General features: G+C 38.0%; 1 protein-coding gene across 2 annotated transcripts in view; it reads left to right on the top strand.

Moving 5' to 3' along the window:
* The window catches only part of rngtt (RNA guanylyltransferase and 5'-phosphatase), a 97,126-nt gene extending 93,051 nt beyond the window's left edge, over positions 1-4,075 (top strand). For both annotated transcript variants that reach the window (XM_077510147.1, XM_077510146.1), the window contains 2 exons: positions 1,789-1,912; positions 3,697-4,075. In XM_077510147.1, coding sequence (XP_077366273.1) covers positions 1,789-1,912; positions 3,697-3,863 — 291 coding nt within the window. In that variant the 3' untranslated portion in view covers positions 3,864-4,075. The remainder of the gene's footprint in view (positions 1-1,788; positions 1,913-3,696) is intronic.
* Positions 4,076-21,058: the final 16,983 nt, after the last annotated feature.

The raw sequence follows: 21,058 nt of genomic DNA, 5'->3' as shown, positions 1-21,058 counted from the left end.
CGTTTTCACACATGCGCATATGTTGAAATTTAACATTTCTTACATTCTTTTGGTGTGAATGTTGGGTCAGTTTGACCCAGTGTAGGCTCAATGTTCCAAGAGCATCCAGAGACACATTCTTATTACTGTTTTCATATATATGTGTTCACATATGTTGAAATGAACCTTTTTTTTAATTGTCTGTTCGGTGCCAAGTTTGATAACGAAAAGCTAACATTTGTTCTTTAACTTGAATTGGGACATTTTGACCTGCAGCATAACAGGACGGTGAAGCACGAGACAGATAATGTTGTCAAAGGGAGATAAGACGTGACAGCAGCGTTGACAGTGACAGGGTCTCTTTCAAACGGATGAAATGGATCACAGAGTGAGCGAATCGTGGAAGCCATTGTGATTATCGCCCGAGGTTGCGCGGAAAAAAGGCTATGTGAAATTTTGTCTTGCATCCTTTCTGGTCTCATGAATGTACTGGTAGATGTCCCTGGCATTGCTTTTGAGTTTAGTTCTGCTCAGCTGGTCAGGCAGATACCATCTCGCCTTCACACAAATGCTTCGTGTAGCCAGGCAACTGACTGGATGTTGTTTTCATGCGTCGGAGTGTTTGACCTTCATGGAGGTGGGCAGATGCCTTCATGGAGGTGGCCAACTCTGTCATTATAGTTGAGAATGTGACAATCCCTCTTGTGTGGTGTTTCCTTATTCAACTTCCAAGATTGCGATATTAAGCAACGCAGTTAAGAAAAGGATTGCATAAAATGTAATGGATAACAGTAATGTAAATGATGTAATGTGTGCTTCTTATTAGAGTGTCAGGCGATTAAAATTTGTAATCCTAATTATTTATCCTAAGTTTTCATAATCTTGTTAACATAAAAGTGGAAGAAATTCATGAATAGAAATATGGCTGCATCTTTTATTAATTCATACAATAATTTCATAATATTCATAAAAAGTAGTTAAAATTAAACAGATGTACTATAAATAAAACGAGTGTGATATTGATTTGTGCCGGTCATTTTTCTGCCACTAGATGGCATAATTGTATTTGTAAGACTTTGGTGAAAGCTCAGTACATTTTTTTTCATATTAAGAGCTATTTAAACTTTAACATGAAGTGCCGTGAAATTCTGCACATTTTTAAAAATGAAAAATACAACTTGACCCGTTTCCACAAATATATGCATTATTATTAAATTTATTACTGATAACTTTTGACGTGGACTTGTCTGCTGCGTTGGTGACTTTTCAATTAATTGCGCGTTAAAAAATAAATAAATAAATTGGCGTTAAAGGAACTTTAAATTAACTCAAAATTAACTCACTAATTTTGATACCCTTAGTTCTGATTAGTGCTGACAATTAAAATATTTTTTTGAAATCTCAACTGTAACTATGCTTACTTAATAATTAAACGTCGTCTGTGCTGTAATAGTCAAGTTGGGTTTGCAAATTTAAAAGTTACAAACTGAAATTTTTAAGTACTGTACTTTTCGGAATTGGAGCTGCACTCAGTTTCTCAATGCTGAACAGCGGTTGCCTGCGCCAAATATAATCTTGAATGCTAATGGATATTTAATGTGTTTTTAACACTGCGGCCATTGCAGTTAGTGAATTACATTTATTATATTCAGATGAGGCCTTGTCCTCGAAAGCCAGATGAATCTCACGCTTGCGCAATGCAATGGTGCCCTAATGAGTATAATGGGCAATCATAACAAAAGTATTCCGCCGTTGTCCTCCTTGACCTGTGAAAGTAAAAATCAGCTGTGTCGTCTGTCGTATGCTCAGGCCACGAAAGAGCTCAAACTGTACGACAACAAGATCATCGAGTGCACCTTCGCCAACAACAGCTGGGTGTTCATGAGGCAGCGGATAGACAAGAGCTTCCCAAACTCCTACGACACAGCCATGGGTGAGTTGTCTTTGTTCCCCCTTGAAGGCGTGTTTAGTGAACAGTTGTTCAGTAAAACGACAACCAACCAAGAAAGTAAGTCTGAATCTTTTTTTTCTTTTGGTTTATTTATAAGAATCATTCTTTACGGGATTCATGGTGGATTTTTAAAGATCTGTTGACATGATGTAGTCCTCAATATGTATCAAAACAAACAGTTTTATCTCACCCACGTTTTTGTAGTTCAACCATGTGCTGACTAGACCCTTTTACACATGCCAGTACCCACTGACACAATAAGCTGGAGCAATAGAAAGAATGACTTGATTGAAGAGGATAAGAAAGCAGGACTTATTGAGCTTTATGTCTTCAAGCTGCCTGCCTGGCGAGCTGACGTGAGGACCCGTAGGCAAAAGCAGCTTTTATCTCAAGACGAGACCGATAGGGCTGCAATTCTGCCCACTTCATGTTGTCTTGGGCAGACAATTATAGTGGAGCGTTTGTTTAGCTGTGTCTACTTTTGACATCTTTGTTAGCTGTTCCGCTGTTAAGAGTGAAATTCTTTTTCATGCATTTTAAAGATGTTTTTGGACTCTTTCAGGCATGTTTAATCCTCCTAAATTTATTTGCATCCTTAACTTATATCATTCAAACAATCAGGCTTTATTTATATAGCACTTTTTATTAAAAAAAAAACAAAAAAAAAACAACCTCTACGTGCTTTACATGATTTCAAAACAAATCCCCAATCAACCACCCCAACAATACAGGCCCACAAAGGAAAAAATTAATAAAATAAAAATAAATTATATATAGTTGTATAGTCGTAAATCGGAACTAATGATGAATTTAAATTTTATTCTCTAACACTATTCCCTTTTTGAAGAAGACTATATTTAACTCAATTAGAAATCTGACTTTCAGAATTAGCCTGTTACACTATTTTTTTATAATCAAAGTAATTTTATGATGCAAATCAATTATGAATATTACGCATTGTAAAACATACATTGTTATTAATTGCTTCCTAAATAACCAAAAATGTTGGTGAAGACTAGTTAGCTCAAGATGATTATCCTACCTTATGCTAGCTACTACAAGAAAAAATAAAATAAATAAATAAATAAATAAATTTATTGGGGTCACTGATGTCATGAATGAAACTACTAAGTCATGTCTATTGTAATGAAAACAAAATTGACTATTGATTTTGAATCAATCATTATTTACACTTACATTAGACCAAATAACTACGCTGTTTTTCTTTTTTTTTTTAAGTAACAATGTTTGCCTAATTTAATTCTTTTATAAATTAACAAATACAAACAACACTTCCGCAAAGTTGCCCTTTGTCCATATAGCAGTAATTGGACCATTAATTTTAAGCAGTCTGAATGGCAGGAATGTCCTTCAAATGGTTATGTTCCACTTCACTGCAAATGTTATGTTATGTTTGTGTGTTTTTGTTGTCGTGAGTGAAATAAGTCAATTTTCCAGAAGTCAACCTCTTGTTACACGGCAAGAAAACTGGATGCGATCCCAGAAAAGAGCTTTAGATGAGGGCCAAATACTCATCTGTCAGTCATTGTAATCCCTGCTCCCATTGGTAGTCGCCACTCCAGTTTAACTCATTCACTGCCAGCTATTTTCAAACATTTTGACTTATCTTTTAAGACTAGTGAATTGTGTTCTGAGACAATAAACATCGACGCGGGAGAATGAGTCCATAATACGTCCCACGCAGCAAGAATTTCCTGTTAGCCGCTCCTTCATCGTTATCCCTCCCATCCCTTGTCTTTTCCCAGCGGTTTGCAAAAGCATCCAGGAACCCGTCACCAAGAAAATCTTGCTGGAGTACGTGGACCGCTGTCCTCAAGCAGTCCAAGCCCAGACCCGCAAACACCAAACAGACCCGGACTCTGAGCTAATGCCCCCTCCCCCTCCGAAGAGGCCTAACCGCTCCATCCAATAGACTCGAGCGAACCGGGCTGGGCCGCTCTGGACTTTTCGACAGCCGCTGTCCATCCTTATCACCAGCCTGCCACCTCGGCCTGATGGAAAGTCGTATTTGAAGTCGTCCGTATCCACCCACCAACCTTTCCACGTCATTTGATTTACTGTGTTACATTGTTTGTAGCTTTAAATGCTGGTGTTCGTATTAAAATAAACAAACAAAAAACGTCATGTGGATTCTGAGTCTGAACCGTAAACATCTTCATCAGCAATTCTTCATATCCTAATAAGTTGCATTTAAATTTACACAAGTTAAAAAAAAAAACACACACACCTTGAAGATGTCACTTTTGTTTTGTATCTGCAAGGATTTAGTTTTCAGATGAAAAGAAAGAGATCTGGCGTAGATGTGGAACACTGCCAAGTTGTCCAAATGAAGCCCATCTGTAGATTTAAAGGCTACACAGATGGGCGGGGATGTAACACAGTGATGACACACACTTCACAAACAGAAAAGACAAGTGGACAATCAATCTGTTCCAAAAAAATCAACAACCGAATACTCTTTTATTTTGGTCTTTTCTTTTTTTTTTTTTTTTATCTCAAATGGCGTTTCCTTATTTGACATCGACTTACCCCGGGTTTTCACTGGATGCGGTTGCGGTGCGGTTGCGGTGCGGTCCGGCGACGCAAGCAATTAGATTCCATTCATTCGAATGGTGCAGTTTACACCGCTTGCGGGTGCGTTGCGTGTCGACTGCGGAAGGCCTGCGGCGTGCCGCAAGCCTTCCGCAAGGATAGCCTATTTTCTATTTTTGCCGGACGCCGCAGCGGTAGGCCTCCGGCAAATGGCAAGCTAGCACAAAACACATCGAGCGGGACAGGAAGACCGAGGCAGTTTCAAAATAAATTTCCGGTTACCTTTCAGAATAAAACACTCGCCAGCTCCTATTTCGCAAGTTTTTCAGCAAAACGTGACGTGGGCGTCGCCGGGCCATGTGCTCATTCACGGTTTAGACACCAGCGAACATGGACGAGGAGAGGTTTATATTGGAGGTGGAAAACCACAAAATAATATATGACACGGCACATCCTTTTTATAAGGACTGTAATGTATTGTGAGTTTGATGTTCGCGATTGCTTGTTGTGCCCGTCTCGCTTGCCGTACTGAGCGGCAGCCGGACCCGGAAGACAGAAATAAAGAGTGGACCCGCACTGACCCGACTCTCGTTATTAATATACTTTACAAGGACAACCAAAAAAAGGATGCTGCATGGAATCTCATATCTTTCTGCTTCTCTGTTGAGCAGACTTTCTGTATGTTTGTCGTTGTGAAATGCCACATGATCGCGCGCGCGCGGTCCCGCGAGACACGTTGGGAAGTGGGCGGCGACGGAGCTGCCGGACCGCAGCTGTGCGGAGCCGGTGTGGATTGACAAAAAAATTGACACGTCCGGAGCACGCAGTCAAGACGCACCGCACCGCAACCGCACCGCAACCGCATCCAGTGAAAACCCGGGGTTACCCTTTTTTGTTCGCTGCGTTGTAAAATGTAAAGTGTCTCATTTTTTTCTGTATCTTGTACCTTTTTAAGTTCTATTGTGGAGATGCATAGCACACGACATTGGAATGAGACTATATTTTCCGAGCGGTAAGTCACGATGACTTTGAATGCAAATACTTGAAATCTTTGTTTTAAGTGTGATGGAAATTAAGTCTTCAGTGTTTGTAAGACACCTCCCATGATGCTTTGTGAACAGGAAGTAAATCGCTGCTGTTGCGATGCAAAAGGCTTTTGTCTCAGTTTGAATTGTGTTTTATCGTTGTAGCTTTCTATTAAGATGGACATCGTGGGCGAATGTTTACACGAAGCGCCGCCCTGAAGACTTGTGAACTGAAGATGATGTCACTCGATGTTGTCACAAAGAATGCTAAGTGTTGTAGTTAGCAGAATGAGTCTAACCCCCGGGTGAGTTGTGCCATAAAACTGATTTAGCGCAACTTTCCATAGCTGACGTCATGTTGCTTTCTTGAGACTCAATGAACAACACTTCTTCTGCCTGCAGTTAAGTAGTGCGCTCCATTTTTCCTCAGATGCTTCGAGATGTAATTAATCAGAAAGTTTTTACATACTTTGGTTCACTTCAGAAGTATCGTGATTTCATGTTAAGACTAATTTTTGCCCTAGAACTATCTTCCAATTGCATTCCATTGCACTTTTTCAAATCCAGTCGGATTTGTTTATTTATTTATTTTTTTATTCCCAATTTCCTGGAATAAAGCAGCACAGCAGTACGTCATCAAAAGTAGGCATGGGCCGATATTAAATTCTGACGGTATGATAACCATGAGCGAAAATATTGAGGCATCATGGTATTAAAATTGCTAGGGCTGGGTATTGATTCTAATTTCCTCAATAGATTCGATTTCGATTCACAAGAGTTCAGATCGATTCTAGTTCGATTTTTGTGTGTGTGTGTGTGTGATTCGATTCAATTCAATCTGATATTTATGAAACATCATCCATCCATCCATTTTCTTAACCGTTTATTAAATTCTCCTTAAATACCAATCACATTATAAAAACTCCACAAACTTTACATTCAAAATTAAATTTTGCAGTGCCAGTAACTGGTTAAAGGATTTAGTTTATTATTGAAAGTAACACAAAATCATTTCAGCAAGGGTGATATGGAAATATTTTATAATTGTAATTCAATAATTGTAAATATGAATTAAAAACATTCGGGATGTTCTTAAAAGTGCAATATGTCAGGTCTGAGTTAATTCACAGTACATTTAAAAAAAAAAAACAGTAAGATACAAAGAAAATGTTCTTATTTTATAGGAAAAAGAGATATTAAAATAATCGATTTCGATGGTTTTATGAAGCAGTATCAGGCTTGAAAAGGAAAAACCTATTCAGTATTGATTTTTCAATTTTTTTTTAAACCCAGCCCTAAAAATTACAGCTAAATAAAAAGAGAATTTTTTTACCCCCTATTTAACATAGTTCTATTTTATTTTGAAACAAAATATAGAATATTTGCTACACAAGAAATGCCCATGTTAAGTTCCAATAAATAAATGTTAGCATTCTTTTTCTGTTTAAATTATCAGTAAGTCACAGGGTCCCATCCCGAGTGAGCTAATTTTAGAACAGATCCGTGGGCTACTCATGTTGTCCTTGGGGCTAACTAGTACCTGCTTGCACCATCTTTTTTTAGTATAATACACATTAATCTACAGAGCAAAAAGGCATCCGAGTTTGTAGTGTCTGAAGGAGAAAAAAATAATAATTGGAGGCCATTAGCGGTTATTGCAACTAGTGTTGTTCCGATACCGTTTTTTGGCTCCCGATACCGATACCCAGTTTTGCAGTATCGGCCGATACCGATACCATACCGATACTTAATTTATTTTTTTTCCTCAACATGAAAAAGCTGTCCTGCTATTGGTTCAGAGCATTCAAGGGCCAATAGGATATCTTAGATCGGCATGCAGTGAACATGTCACATACCAGTGAATGTCGTGCACCAGCAAGACACAAGATGCTGCATCCAAAATCCTATATCAGCGTTGGAATTAATGGTATCGGCATTTTACTTGTGAGTAGTCACCGATACTGATACCACTGTTTTTATGCAGTATCGGCACCTCTGCCGATACCAGTACCGGTATCGGAACAACACTAATTGCAACCTTGGCTTTTTCAAACTACGGTAAACCGTCAATCCACTAATCGGCCTATACCTATTGGGTTCTATGACTTGACTTGACAATAACTTTTATGAAAAACAATCAAATGAAACAGCAAATATGGGGACTTATGGTCTAAGGGAGATAAACTGACTTAAGACTTTTGGACCATATTATACACTAGTTATAAATGTTAAGTTGAATTTCTTCAACTGATAATATCCTCGGCTGAATTTAGCATCTGTTGAACACTCCTAATTCCTGCCTTCCTTCCTCATCCAGATCCTCAAAGTGGCTCGTGAGTCTCGAGGAACAGACTTATTTCTGTTGATCGTTGGAGTGTGTGCACTGTCACCAAGAGCTGATTTACTCGTCAGCTCTCACGCTGCAGTTCAGCTCTGTCTTAACAAGACGTGAGGTAGGAGGCTACCCGATGTAGTCGATACAATTCCGAGAAAAGATTTCTATTTCAGTGTGCAGAAAAGTGTTTATCTGAGAAGGATTGATGCAGAAATAGGTCTGAAATCTATGCGTCTCCCGCACAGATGTTATTTTCTGGCTTTTAGGGAGCAGAATGTGTGTTTATTTTGAGACGAGTGTGACGCTGTTGGGTTTAGTCACGCAGTGTGGAGGATCGAGTGAATGTAAGTCAGTGGAGTGTAGCATATAGGAAGGAGGCTGGAACAAATCAAGTGTGTTTTAAGGTCCCGCCTGCCGGTGCCAGAGGCGACTGTGGTTGTAATAGCAGAGATGGATGAGATGCACTCGCAAGGTGCTTTGCCCCCTTCCAAGACTGTATTCGGAAGCTGGCTGACTCTCATCAAAGTCTCGTTCACCTTCTTGCAGTGATGATGCATCACCGCGTTCTCGGAATGTGCTCGGCGAACATCAAACGTCAACGTGGGGGAAAAATATGCCTGAAACGGCTAACTTATTTCACTAAAACATATCCACTTGGTGGTGAGAATGTATTAGGCTGGGTCATTGAGTGTTATCAACACTCGCGAGTCATTTATTTTTAACTCTTAATTAGATCTCAGAATAGCTTAGCTGTAAATGCCCCAAAGCTGTCATGTGTACAGCCGCAGGTTCCACCTGATTAATGTGGCTAAAACGATTGTGTCTCTTAAATAGGAAAAAGTAAAAGAAACTGGCACAAAAAAAAAAAAATGCTCCATCAGCAGCTGCCCTAATGTCATTACATAGCAACAAATACAAGTTTGCATGGATATTTGTGTGTGTGTGTGTGTGTGTGTGTGTGTGTGTAATCAAACAAATCAAACAATTTGAAAAGTTATTATTATGAAATGTGAATAAGATTATTTTGTAAGGATACTCTTTCAATGAGGGAGCTGTTGTCTATCTGCCTTCCTCTCCTTCAAGTTGAAGAATAATAAGAACTTGTTTGTTCAGTGTGTTATTTATAACAAAGTATATTTTCACTTATTTTTATGTTATACTCTATAGGGCTGTGCAATTAGCCGAAATTCATTTACAAGTTTCAATTATTACACACTTCAATTACAGAATCAGCATAATCGAGAACAAAAAAAGATTAATGCTAATTTTGAGTTGTTTAAATTTACACATTTGCACCATTTTATTTTGTTTTAAAACAATAAACTTCATACATTTAGTTTCATCCAAAAGGAACTTAGATAATTATAATGTTTTAAAGAATTTTGTCTTAATATTTATACATTTAAACAATTTCTTGTTTTGTACCAAAAAAATAAATGATCTTCTTAAAGCGTGATTTCAATTATTCCCAATATAATCAGGATTAAAGGCCCATGACGCAGAATTCAGAGTTTTTGCACATTTGCGACCCCTCTGGTCAAACGCGGAATTGACGCCAGCGACGCGCACGGCCAGGATCAAGAGCATGACGTCACGCTCAGAGCAAAAGTTAAAAGTTTCCGGCCCGACCGCGCCAACATTATTTCACTTTACAGGAAAATAGGGGCAACAGTCATTGTGCCACAGTAGTGCCTGTCCATTATACAATTCTTCAAACATGTGCGGGTGAAAAATATGGTTATTTTAACACTCCAATTTGAGTCTTAAGTTGCATTATTCCCCTTTAATATTAATTTCTTCATAATCAAGCAGCCTAATACTATTTTCAACCACACACCAATTAAAATTAGAAGATATCAGGTAAATACAACATAATTGAGGGCTGGAACGGATTAATTGAATTTCCATTCATTTCAATTGGAAAAGTGAACTTGATTTAAGAACATTTCAAGTTGCAAACGGGGTCACGGAGCAAATTAATTCCTTAAATTGAGATACCAATGTGTTTTTAAACATGTATAATGTATGTTGCAACAAATATCTAAATTCCCTTTCCAGTATCTTTTCTTCATTTATTTAATTTAAAACATTTTTATTCTTCTTTAACTTGATGCCAACCAAGACCTGCATGTCTTATTCCTCATCAATAGCAAAATAATCCCCACGTTCTAAAAATATTCATGCTTAAGCGCGAGTTTCCTTCCAAGGCTACAAAGCAAACAAATAAGGCAGAAGCAGAATCAGTCGCATTAATAACGCATCGTGTTCTCTCCGAGTGCGAGTCCCTCAGAGTGCAGGAGGCGAGCGCTTGTGATGTGAACACGTAAACACAGCGCCTGAGCGCAGGTGGTGCCGTCGACATTATGAGGCTCAAAGCGCCGCAACCCGGGAAGCTCATATTAAATCATCGCAGGCCTTTTCGTGCTGTGCTGCGTTGTTATCTACATGTTCAATGAGGTATTCATGTGTCAGGGAGGCAAAGACGGCCAAGCGGTCAGTAAGAACGCACTTTGCGTCCTTTATCAGGTGGCTTGTAATAACACGTTGCGCTGCGATAAGAGCGTCTGAACCGATCAAATTGGAAATTTAATTGCGCACATTTTTCCAGGCTTTAGTCAGGGAGCCATGACGCCGCTAATCTATTATCACATATTGCTCCTCACAGCACCATTTGAGGGCAACTGTGATAATGCCACTGACGTCTCCGTAGAAAGGGAGGAGGTGGTGGGCAATTAGGAGGTGGCACTTTGTGGTTTGTCGGCATCATTGTTTCCATAGATAGGTTAATGTTCTGTTTGGACTTAAATGCACGTTTGCCAAATAATGCGACGCAAAACGTAATGTTCCAAGGCTGCTCGATTACTTGTCGATTACTCGAAAAATTGTTGCACGTCTGCTGTACACTAAATGGCTTTATGATGCTCGGAAGAAATTAACTGGAATTTAATTAATTGACATTATTCTCTCTGTGAAAAAAAAATGGTTGAAATTAGAATTGGAAGCCAACCATCATCACAAAGTGCAGTCTTGTGTTATGAGGACTTACTTTTTAACAGCAATTGTCAATCAGTTTAGCATGTACATTTTATATATTTAATTTGTTTATACGCCTCCGGACACAAGAAAATTAACTGGTTAAGGAAAATATTTGAATAAATGTTCTGAAACAAGATAAATCTATTAACGTCAGAAAGACATCTTCAAAAGTTTCATTTCACAGTAGCTTTCATTTTTGATTTGCCTCATTCTTTTAGCTGTGGGCTTCTATTAATTGTGACTTCATTTCTGTAAAACTAATTGAAGAAACGGTCTAGGTAGGCCACAATCAGCTGTCACAGGACTAAATTGATTGTAAACAATTCACAAGTTAAATGCCATATATTATTTGGAGAACAAAAGTGGAAAGTAATTTATGACACCTTTCTCCCCAAATAATATGTGTCGTATGGAACGATCATTCTTACTCGCACCCAAGTTAATGGAGTAAAGAAAAAGCTTGAATAGCATTTCGTTGTTTTCACGGTTTTTACTCTCCGCTCTCCCGCAGGATACAAACAAATTGCCTCGCACCAAACTTGAAGGTGGACGTGCAGCAAGCTTATCTCTAACGTGATTCCAAGTTGATTATATAAGGTGCCCGTGTGGAGCGCGGAGTTATTCGCCCTTGACAGTAAAGTAAAATAAAACAAATCAAAACACATGGAAATTGAATAACAAATATGCTGACCTTTTCCACAGAAATGGAGCCATTTACTTCCCAGCAACCTTCGATGTGTGACCACTGTAAGTAACATATATTTAGAAAATGATGCAATGAGAACAACTGGGAAGAATGAAAAATATATAATAAAATTATAATAATAAGCTGTTAATTTGAAAACACTAATAAACCTCAAAATTCTACTTTGAATTCAGTGTATTAGGAACACTACACATTATATTCTAGATGAACACACAAAAGAGTCCGCTTGACTTCACTACTCTGCATCAAGTGTTTAAAGCTAGTCAGCTAGCCATTGCTCACGTATTTTTAGCACCTCATTGTCTAATCAGCTAATTTACTGAGCACCTTCAACTGGACAGTCTTCTGCCATCACTTGACTATAACACTTCTTTGAGCAATGACAATACTCGAGGTAACACAACCTTTACACATCTGTGCAGGTCATAGAGTGTAAAAATACGATGGCTATGGATGAGAATAGCGGTTATCCTAGCTAAATTGGGCTATTCAGTTAGCCGCTAAAATAATCATATCAGCGAGACTTGGCGTTGAGGAACCATTACATAACAGCTTTACATTTGTGTTAGTAGACTTTATATAAGAAGACTTCAGTTATTAGCAGGGTTATCCCATCTATCTTTGCACTCTGTTATATGAAAATGTTGTGCTAGCTTTAGCGCTACTAGCTTGTTTGTTTCAAGACATAATTTGTACTGTTTAGTAGGTGAATTTGTTGACTTCTGACTATAGGTCCGTGTTTACAGCGTTTAATTTTTATTTCCTGCAGTATCCTAAAATTACTTTATGACTGTGTGGGGAGTCTTTAAAGCAAAGGAAAATACAATTATTCCTTTTTGCTTTTTAAGATGCAGATCTGAAGACACTCAAGAGAAGAGGGGATGATTTCACTTCAATCGATTTTGGTGACAGTGATGAAAAGAGACATTAATTTTTTTTTTAATGGCGTAAAGCTCCAAGAAAATGAAGTGGATGTTCCTCGGAGAGCATTACCGTTTGTTTTTCTTGAGAAAGTGTCACATAAAAACGCCAGACGTGCAGCCATACCTCGTCGCACTTGGGAAAACGGCACACCAGTGAGCAGCGGTTTGCTGTGTCGGTCCAACGAGAACAGGTAATGGGTGAATGGCAAATGTTTTGTGAAGCACACTACAGTCGCGAGAAAGGTTGACAGGAGGCTAATGTTGCCCTCTTTGAGAAATTGCTTTGCCGCAATTTTTCAAAAACAGCAAGTGCAACTCAGCTTCTGGCTAGTCATTGCTTGTTGTATGTAAAAAGTTGGTGGGCTCTTTAAATGGAGCCAAAGGCTCCTTTTTAATTTTCCTTTTTTAAATTTTTGCGTTATAATTCAGACTCTACAAGCTTTTACTGTTCTTCATTTCCTAAAAAGAAGAAAAACTATTTCCTAAAAAGAAAAGATTTAAGCTGTTGATGTTCCATTGTAAATGACATTTACTCTACTCAGTTTCATCATTATGTCCGGTTCCCCGAGGGCAACAATAACTGCGATGCGTGGCTCACAATGAAAACAAGTTTGACACCATTGCTGTAGTGTCAAAATGAAATACACTGAAACCTTAAAGGTCAAAAACAATCCATTCTGCAACACCGCCGACCTCTCGTTTCCAAAAACATTTTTCTCCAAGGAAACAACAGAAACAGTCACCATCACAGAATCTTTTAATAACTACATGCAATGGTCCACACATAATTTGGAACATTTTGTAGACGTACACAAAGAATGACAAATTACAGCATGCTTAAAGTTGGTCTGTTTTTGTGGGCAGTTCTGTCTGTTGCAAATGCAGAGTAGATCTTCTTTTTAAATTATTTTTTGTGGTGCAAAATAAAAAAAAATGCTTACAAAGAAAACAAGAAACCACATTTTACATTAGAATTAGAGTGCTATGGTTTTTACCTGTATTTTATTTGTGTACGGACACAATAATAATACACAAAATGTAAAAAAAAATAAAATCTAAAGCTGATACAAAAACTAAAAAAAATAATAATCTGAAACTTTGCATGTTTAAAAAAAATTAAAACTAACAAAATTAAAAAGAAAAAAAAACCTAAAAACTAGCTATAATGAAAATTCCAAAATTATAATAACCCTGATCCAGACAGCGTATTCTTGAAGCCACCACTGGCGAATTTGAACATCTACACTCTCCTGAAATCTAAAACAAATATCTCTTTACTGTAATGATGACTGACTATATCTTGTTTTTTCATCTGGGATGACTATTATTCCATCTCAACACAGCCAGCCGCAGTAATTATCGTAGCCAGCTGCTTCGTGTAATTATTCCATTTGCCATCATGTGAAGGTTGGACAACTTGAGGTAGAAAAATGTCTGTATTTACTCATAGGATGGTGGTCCTTGACTGTTTGCAGACTTTGGAACAAAACAAAAACAAAAACCTGTGAGAATTGTAGCGATGAGATGTTCAAACATGCAAGTCAAGCTGTTGAGGACACACCATGAAAAATACATTTTGTCCGTCCTCTTGTCCATGTGCATGAGGGGAATAGGAGATTTATGGATGCCAGTCACGCATGCTTGGCCACTTTGTTTCTTCTCTGATGTTCGATTAGGAAAGGAACATTTTGCACTCAACCAGAAAATTGAAATGTTTTGTTGCTTCCCTTTAACAACTCTCAAATGACCACTGGATCATTTTCTATTCATATTTTCTTGGAAAAATGATGACTTCAAAGTTGCACAAAAAAAGTTTTATACTGTTCGCATATCCATGAGAGCTTAGTTCAAACTATCAAAAGGTAAACGCTGCCTGGGTTTTTTTGCTTTGTTTTTTTTAGGCTTCTCTTTGAGTAAATATTCCAAAAGAATATTTGAAGACCATTTTTTGACTTTGTTTTTATGTGTAAAGCAGCTCTGTCAACGCACATTCTAATAGACCGTGATAAAACTTTGGCGGGTAACGCCGAGTTAGTTAGCGGGGAGAAAAGATGTACAAAAGGAAGACACGACGCATCCACCAGAATACAAATCGTAAAAATGCAATTTTCAACTGCAGTCAATAACAAAGACACAAAAAATAAGCCATACCTCTTTTTTGTTATTTCTTTTAACAAGACTGCACTTGCTTTTCGATCAATATCATCACCGAAGCACTCAAAAGAGACGAAAACTGCACTTGACAACATTTTATCGTGTTTATATTTTTGTTGTTTCTTGTGTGTGCGGAAAAAAGCCAAGCAAATGAGTTGTGACCAAAAAAAAAAAAATCTATTTCTGCCATTAAGTTGTTTTTTTAATGCTTTACACAATTTATTCCAAACAAGTGCCTTTTCATTAACGATGTTTGGAATCTACACGTTCAAGTCATCAGACACGCCCGCAGCCAGAACAAATGCTGAGGCAATAAAATACGTCGTGAAATTGCAAAACAAATCACACATCGGGACATAAACATTGCAATTTGCAACGGGTGTCAAATTATGACTTTATTCGATAAGGCATTGGGACAAGGTTCACGTTTTGTTCTCTCACATTGTGCAGCGATGTCAACATCATATATGAGAGCTTCTCCATAAGATGGCTGCCATATGCGCTCAAGGTCAGGTTATACGGCTCGGTCAGAATATAAAAAGCATCCTTCCCTTTCGGTGAAAGTGGTTCTCATTCAGGGCAGCAATTTTCCCTGTTTGTCATTAGAGCCATTACAGATAATAGAATGGCTAAAAATGGGCCGAGAGAACAATGGCGCCGACATCCTGTTTAGTAAAATGACTCCTCGTCTGCATTTTAATGATTCTCATATCAAAGCAGAATTGAGGATGGCTGCGTTTTTTGTTTTTTTTTTCTACCCTCACTAACCAAAAAAATGACCTGAGCTGGCCCTTTTAAAGGTTTTAAACGTCATTACGAAATCATAAAAACCTGTTGTGTGATACTAAGCTGCAGGCGACTTCCTACTCGGAATGAATATTGAATATGTGACAAAAGCGCTCCATTTAAATCCATGCCGTAATAATGTGAGATCCCCAAAGTCGTGCTAATGTGGTCCTCAATATTCTCAGCTCAATATTTGGCCAGCGGGAGAATGTGGATTTTTTTTTTTTAATCTTTTTTAAATTTACATTATTTATTTATTTGAACTGCAGAGGACAGTAGCCCTGCTAAGGTTGTGCACATTGCTATTGCTATAAAATATTTAAAAATATGAAAACTTAACTATAAAATCAGAAATTAATTTTGGATTGTGGTTTCACAAAGTTATTATTATTTAACTCATGAAACAGACTGAGACAAAAATGATGAAACCCCTAGAAATGTTGGGAAATATTTTGAATGAATAGGGACATTTCCACCAAGGTGTGTCCTCTAATTATCATTTTCATCATCATCTTCAAACTTGTAATCAGTCGGTTGGCCTAATTAGGGTGTCAAGTGAGAGATTTATTAATACTTTTGTCAGATTCAGTTTATTTCTATGACCACTGTTCGGGTTTTCTTTCATTAAGAAGTTAATTTTATACTGTATTTAATTAAGTTACATGTGTCTAATAAAATGTAAAGTACTTAAGCCAAAAGATTTATTTTGCCTGAGTGCTATTAAAAAGAGAATGTTGAATTTCAAGTAGGCAAAATGGCAAACCGAGTGATCGTTGTTGCCGTGTGACTTATTTTCTAATGTCACTCGCCAGTCCACTTGGCTCAAAGCGCCACTAATGTCATCGCAGATTTTTTTTTTTTCATTTTTTTGTTCTTTTTTTTTTTAAAACAGGTTCACGCTGTTCTCCTCCACAGGGACGCGTTTGATTTCTGTCAGGCCGGCCTTTCCGCGGCTTCCAGACACACTAATGACACGGCCTGGAGTCATTGGCGGGCGCTTTGATACACGGCGGTGAGCTGGGAAGCTTCATTTCGCCGTCAGCGTTTTGACTCTTTTGGATGCTGCTGTGAGTTTTTTTTTTTTTTTTTTTTGGTAAAGAGACCTGTTTTTATTGATTGCAGCAGTCTGGAAAAAGACAAAAACAGAAAACGAATGATGAGCAAGTGAAGATTATGCAGATTAAGGGAAATTATATAGTCCACACCAAAAAACAAACAAGTATTTCTTCGAAGCGGATAATATTATTTTGAAGCAATTCAGTGTTTTGTCACCCTTCGATCTGCATGGCTTTCTGATTGGCTAATTAACATCTAGCACTGACTTGTAGTACTAGCAGAGCGCAAATGTCAACTCGTCCACAAGTTTGCATCACTAGTAACATGCTACTAATGCACTAAATTCTTATTAGTGAGGTCAAAGAGTGCATACTAGCATATGGACAATTCAGTGCACTGGTAGGATATAAAATGATAGAAATGAATGGTTTTGCATAGACCAACATTTTACAGTGTTATAAGAGTTTGAGATTTTGTTTGTCATATTTAATTAGTTTTTAGAGCAAGTTTGTTTTTCTTTTCCAAAAATGCTTAGTTATTAGTTTTATTTTTTTAAGATATGGCGTATTTCTCGAGTGCAAGATTAAAAAGCCTAAGTATTGTGTGAGAAAACAAACTAAATTACTTCATTCTTCATTCAATTTTATTTTTAAAGTGGAAGTCAACTTTAAATATTTCTTGACAATAATATTTATATTTGACCTCACTAGTCTGGACATATCATTCTGATTAATATTACATTTGCGAAATAAGAGTTATGAAGAAAAATCCAGCCTTTTTTATCCATCTCAGGGGGCGGCCATTTTGCCACTTGTTGTCGACTGAAGATGACATCACAGTTGTTCAGGGCGACGACCAATTACAGCTCAACTGTTTTCTGAAGCTGCGCTGTGATTGGTTGTTACCTGACACCTGAGCAACATTGATGTCATCTTCTTGCATTAAGCAGGTGGCAAAATGGCCGCCACTTGAGATAGATGAAAAACTGCTGGATTTTGCTGCTGAATTCATATTCCACTAACACAATATTAACCAAAATAGCATATTTAGACGTGTGGGGCTGAATAGAACATATTGTCAAAAAAAATGGGCTGGCTTCCCCTGTGATATTAGTTCTTGTAAACTATAATAACCTTGACCTTGAGGCTCTCGACAGAGATGCCCTCCATGAGACGTGGTCAGAAGTGAGATGAGTGCATTTAACTTTATGTGAAGAAACTCAGAGCGAGCAACATGTTTTGAGTGGACTGAGACTTTGATTGTCGTCCAGAAGGTCATTTTTCAAGACAGATGGTCGTTAACCTAAATCACCTCCGCTGTTCTGTCTTGTCTATTGTGAATCACTCACAGCACACTTAATGTGTTACCAAATAGCGCTTCCCAAAAATCTCTCTTTCTAAAATATTGTCTGGCCTCAGGTGATACTTTTGGACAATTCTGGCTCGATGGCCTGAGCTCTAATCGTCTGAAATGCAAATAAATCGAGAACATTGCACCACAGCTGGTGTTTACAACTATTTTTTTTTTTTCTGAAAATCCAAAAGCAGAAAATCAAGTTGATGTGAGAGGGAGTGTGTAATTGCTGTAATAGGACTAGGGAAAAGCAAATAACACGCTTTTTTGAGGCAAGGAGAGCAAATAATTTGAGCTTCATGTTCTTTTTAATTAATTTTTCCCTCCACCATGTTCTTACCGACTTGATATATTTTGGCACCCAATACAATTATTGTTCAAGGATATTTTCATTGTCACTGTTGTTTGCATCCTGGATTCAGAAGATAAAAAGAAAGAGATCATAAAAAGATTATGGGCAAAATACTGCATAAAGCAACAGAATAGCTTAACATTTTGCTTAATTTCTCAATGAATAATGCATGGCTCGTTGTAATAAAGGTCAGGCATATGCCAAAAGTTGGTGCTTGGCTGAAATCCATACTACTTTATGTCTCATGCCTGCTCAGCCTTGAAATGGGAATTTAAACTTTTCGATGAACATATTATAGGTTACTGGTTGAATTACGGATTGGCCTATTCATTGATTGTATCAATTATATGGAATTGGCTGTTATTGACTGTTAATGGTGTGCAACTAACAGAGGTAGTGTTCCTTCCATTCATGTCCCTCCAAACTCTTAAGGTTTAAGGTTAATATGAATCATTCTCTCTTGGAATTGTCCAAACAAAAGTACATTTTTTTTTTCTTTCAGATGTAATGACGCTGCCCTGAAGCAGTCAGACCTTATCTTTCCTGATGCCGGAATCCCCAACTACCCCCCCCCAACCCACTCTTTGTTTTCCATTTACTGTGCACAAATAAGCACCTTTCAGCATGTCGCCTTGTCAGTTCTGTCACACCTCCTCCTCCTCCTCAGCCATCAAAAGTTAGCAAAAGTTTCCATGCATACATTAAAAGGCAAGGAGGGGGAGATGACAGCCTTTCCGCCTTTTTCCAGCTTTTCCATCACCTACATGCCACCAAAATCAACAACCACCTCAACATTACCCAAAAAGTATCTCGCCACTTATCTTCCTTCTTTTGTGCTACTTCCTACACACCTATTTTCCATACCTACCAACATGGCTGCATACAGTACCAAGATACTTTCTTTCCTTACTTACTTTCTTTCTAACTGACCCACCTTCTGTCCTACTTTTCTTCCTAAAGGTAAAGATACTTTATTCAGTCACATGTCCATTGTACAGTGAGCAGTGGGAAGCAACTGGGACCAAATTCTGATCTTGTCTAAGTAGCGTAGCCAAAGAAGCTAACTGGAAATTAATCATGCATATTTTTAGCTGAGGGAGGAAACTGGAGCACCAGGGCAAGATGTACATGGCGAATACATGCTAACTCGACACAAAAGAGACTCAAATCCACCCGGGCACCTTCTTACTGTGAAACAGTAGTACTAACCACTCAACACAATCTTGATAGGAAGGCCCCTTACCTTTAATCCAACCTACCTTCTCCCCCAACTAGTTTCCTGACTAAGCAAATAGCCAACCTTCCAAGCTATTTTAAATATTTTGATTTTATTAAATGCAAGCCGTCTCCGGTTCGAGTCCAGGCTCCGAATTGTCCCTAGGTGTGCGTGTGAGTGTGGATGGTTGTTCGTCTCTGTGTGCCCTGCGATTGGTTGGCAACCAGTCCAGGGTGTCCCCCGCCTACTGCCCAGAGCCAGCTGAGATAGGCGCCAGCAGCCCCTGCGACCCTTGTGAGGAATAAGCGGTCAAGAAAATGGATGGATGGATGGATGGATAAATGCAAGCCTTTTTCCTAGCTCAGGGGTCTGCAACCTCTGCAATTGTGCGGAGTTTTTTTTGTTTGTTTTTTTGCATATTTATTTATTTAGATAAAATATTATTTAAATGAATTTATTTAGATATAATAATAATAATGATGATAATAATAATAATATAAAAAATGTCCACATTTTCTACATTGTCAGAAAGAGACGAAAGGTTAAAAAAAAAACAGTTAAAAATGACCATGAAATGTCCATGAAATTGCCAAAAATGAGAACTGAGTAAAAAAAAAAATGTTAGGAAATTGAGAGCAAAAAAGGCAGAAAAAAAATGTAAAAAATAAAATAAAATAGCCATAAAATGTCCAAAAAAAGGAAGAAGAGAGCCAGAAAATGACCATATGTCCATAAAATTGCCAAAAATGTCAGAAATTGGACAGAAAGGCAAAAAAAATCTAAAAATGTAAATGTATGAAAATGAAGACTGAAAATTACGCTACCTACCTTTCTATCTAGATTGCTCCAAATCCTCAACATTGACTCATTGCCAAGTTTTCCATTTATTCACTAAAGCTAGTAAGCAAATTAGAAACTTGAGCCGGGTTGTTTGTTATTCATCAAGTCGTAATGAAGCATTTGCATGCACTTGCCCTTTGTAGGTGCAGTGGGAGCTGCCGTAATTACAAACATTTATGGACTTTTAAGCGCACAAATTAAAAGAGGAATGTCAGCTTTGTTAACTACTATTGGTCTGAATAATAGCTTTGACTAAACCTGATCACAACATCACCGTTCCAACTGCGTTTATTGGGGTTATCTACATTTGAATGTTAATTCGGAAAACACATTTGCCAAACTGACAGCTTGTAAGCTACCAAGCTTTTTGGCTTCATCTGTGACTCCAAAATGTCACCTTGTGGGTTTTTCCACTCATGAGCCATCTGATGTTATAAAAGTGAAATAGTGAAGGAAGCGGCACATCATATAACAGCAAAGTTTAAGGAAGCACATAGTTATCAACTTTAGAGAGAATGTTAAGCACTTGATGTTCGTGACATCAATCACGATTAGTTGCATCAGAGCTTTAAAGTTAAGCTGCTGTGTTCACCTGGAGTTGCTCTGCAGACAGAACAGAGGTGAAACTCTCCAAACGGACATTAGTATGCACTTTGCATCCTAGCGACCCGATGTAATTGACAAAAGGCGCACATCCTTTCTACAACATCCACATTCAACTTTTTTTTTTTTCTTTGATGAGATGCAGAGGAGGAAGAGACTTTAATTACTGTTCAGCGGGGATCTGGGGCGC

This window comes from Festucalex cinctus, chromosome 21 (genome assembly GCF_051991245.1).
Source record: "Festucalex cinctus isolate MCC-2025b chromosome 21, RoL_Fcin_1.0, whole genome shotgun sequence".
Taxonomy (NCBI): Eukaryota; Metazoa; Chordata; class Actinopteri; order Syngnathiformes; family Syngnathidae; genus Festucalex; species Festucalex cinctus.
This window is presented reverse-complemented; position numbering and strand designations above follow the sequence as displayed.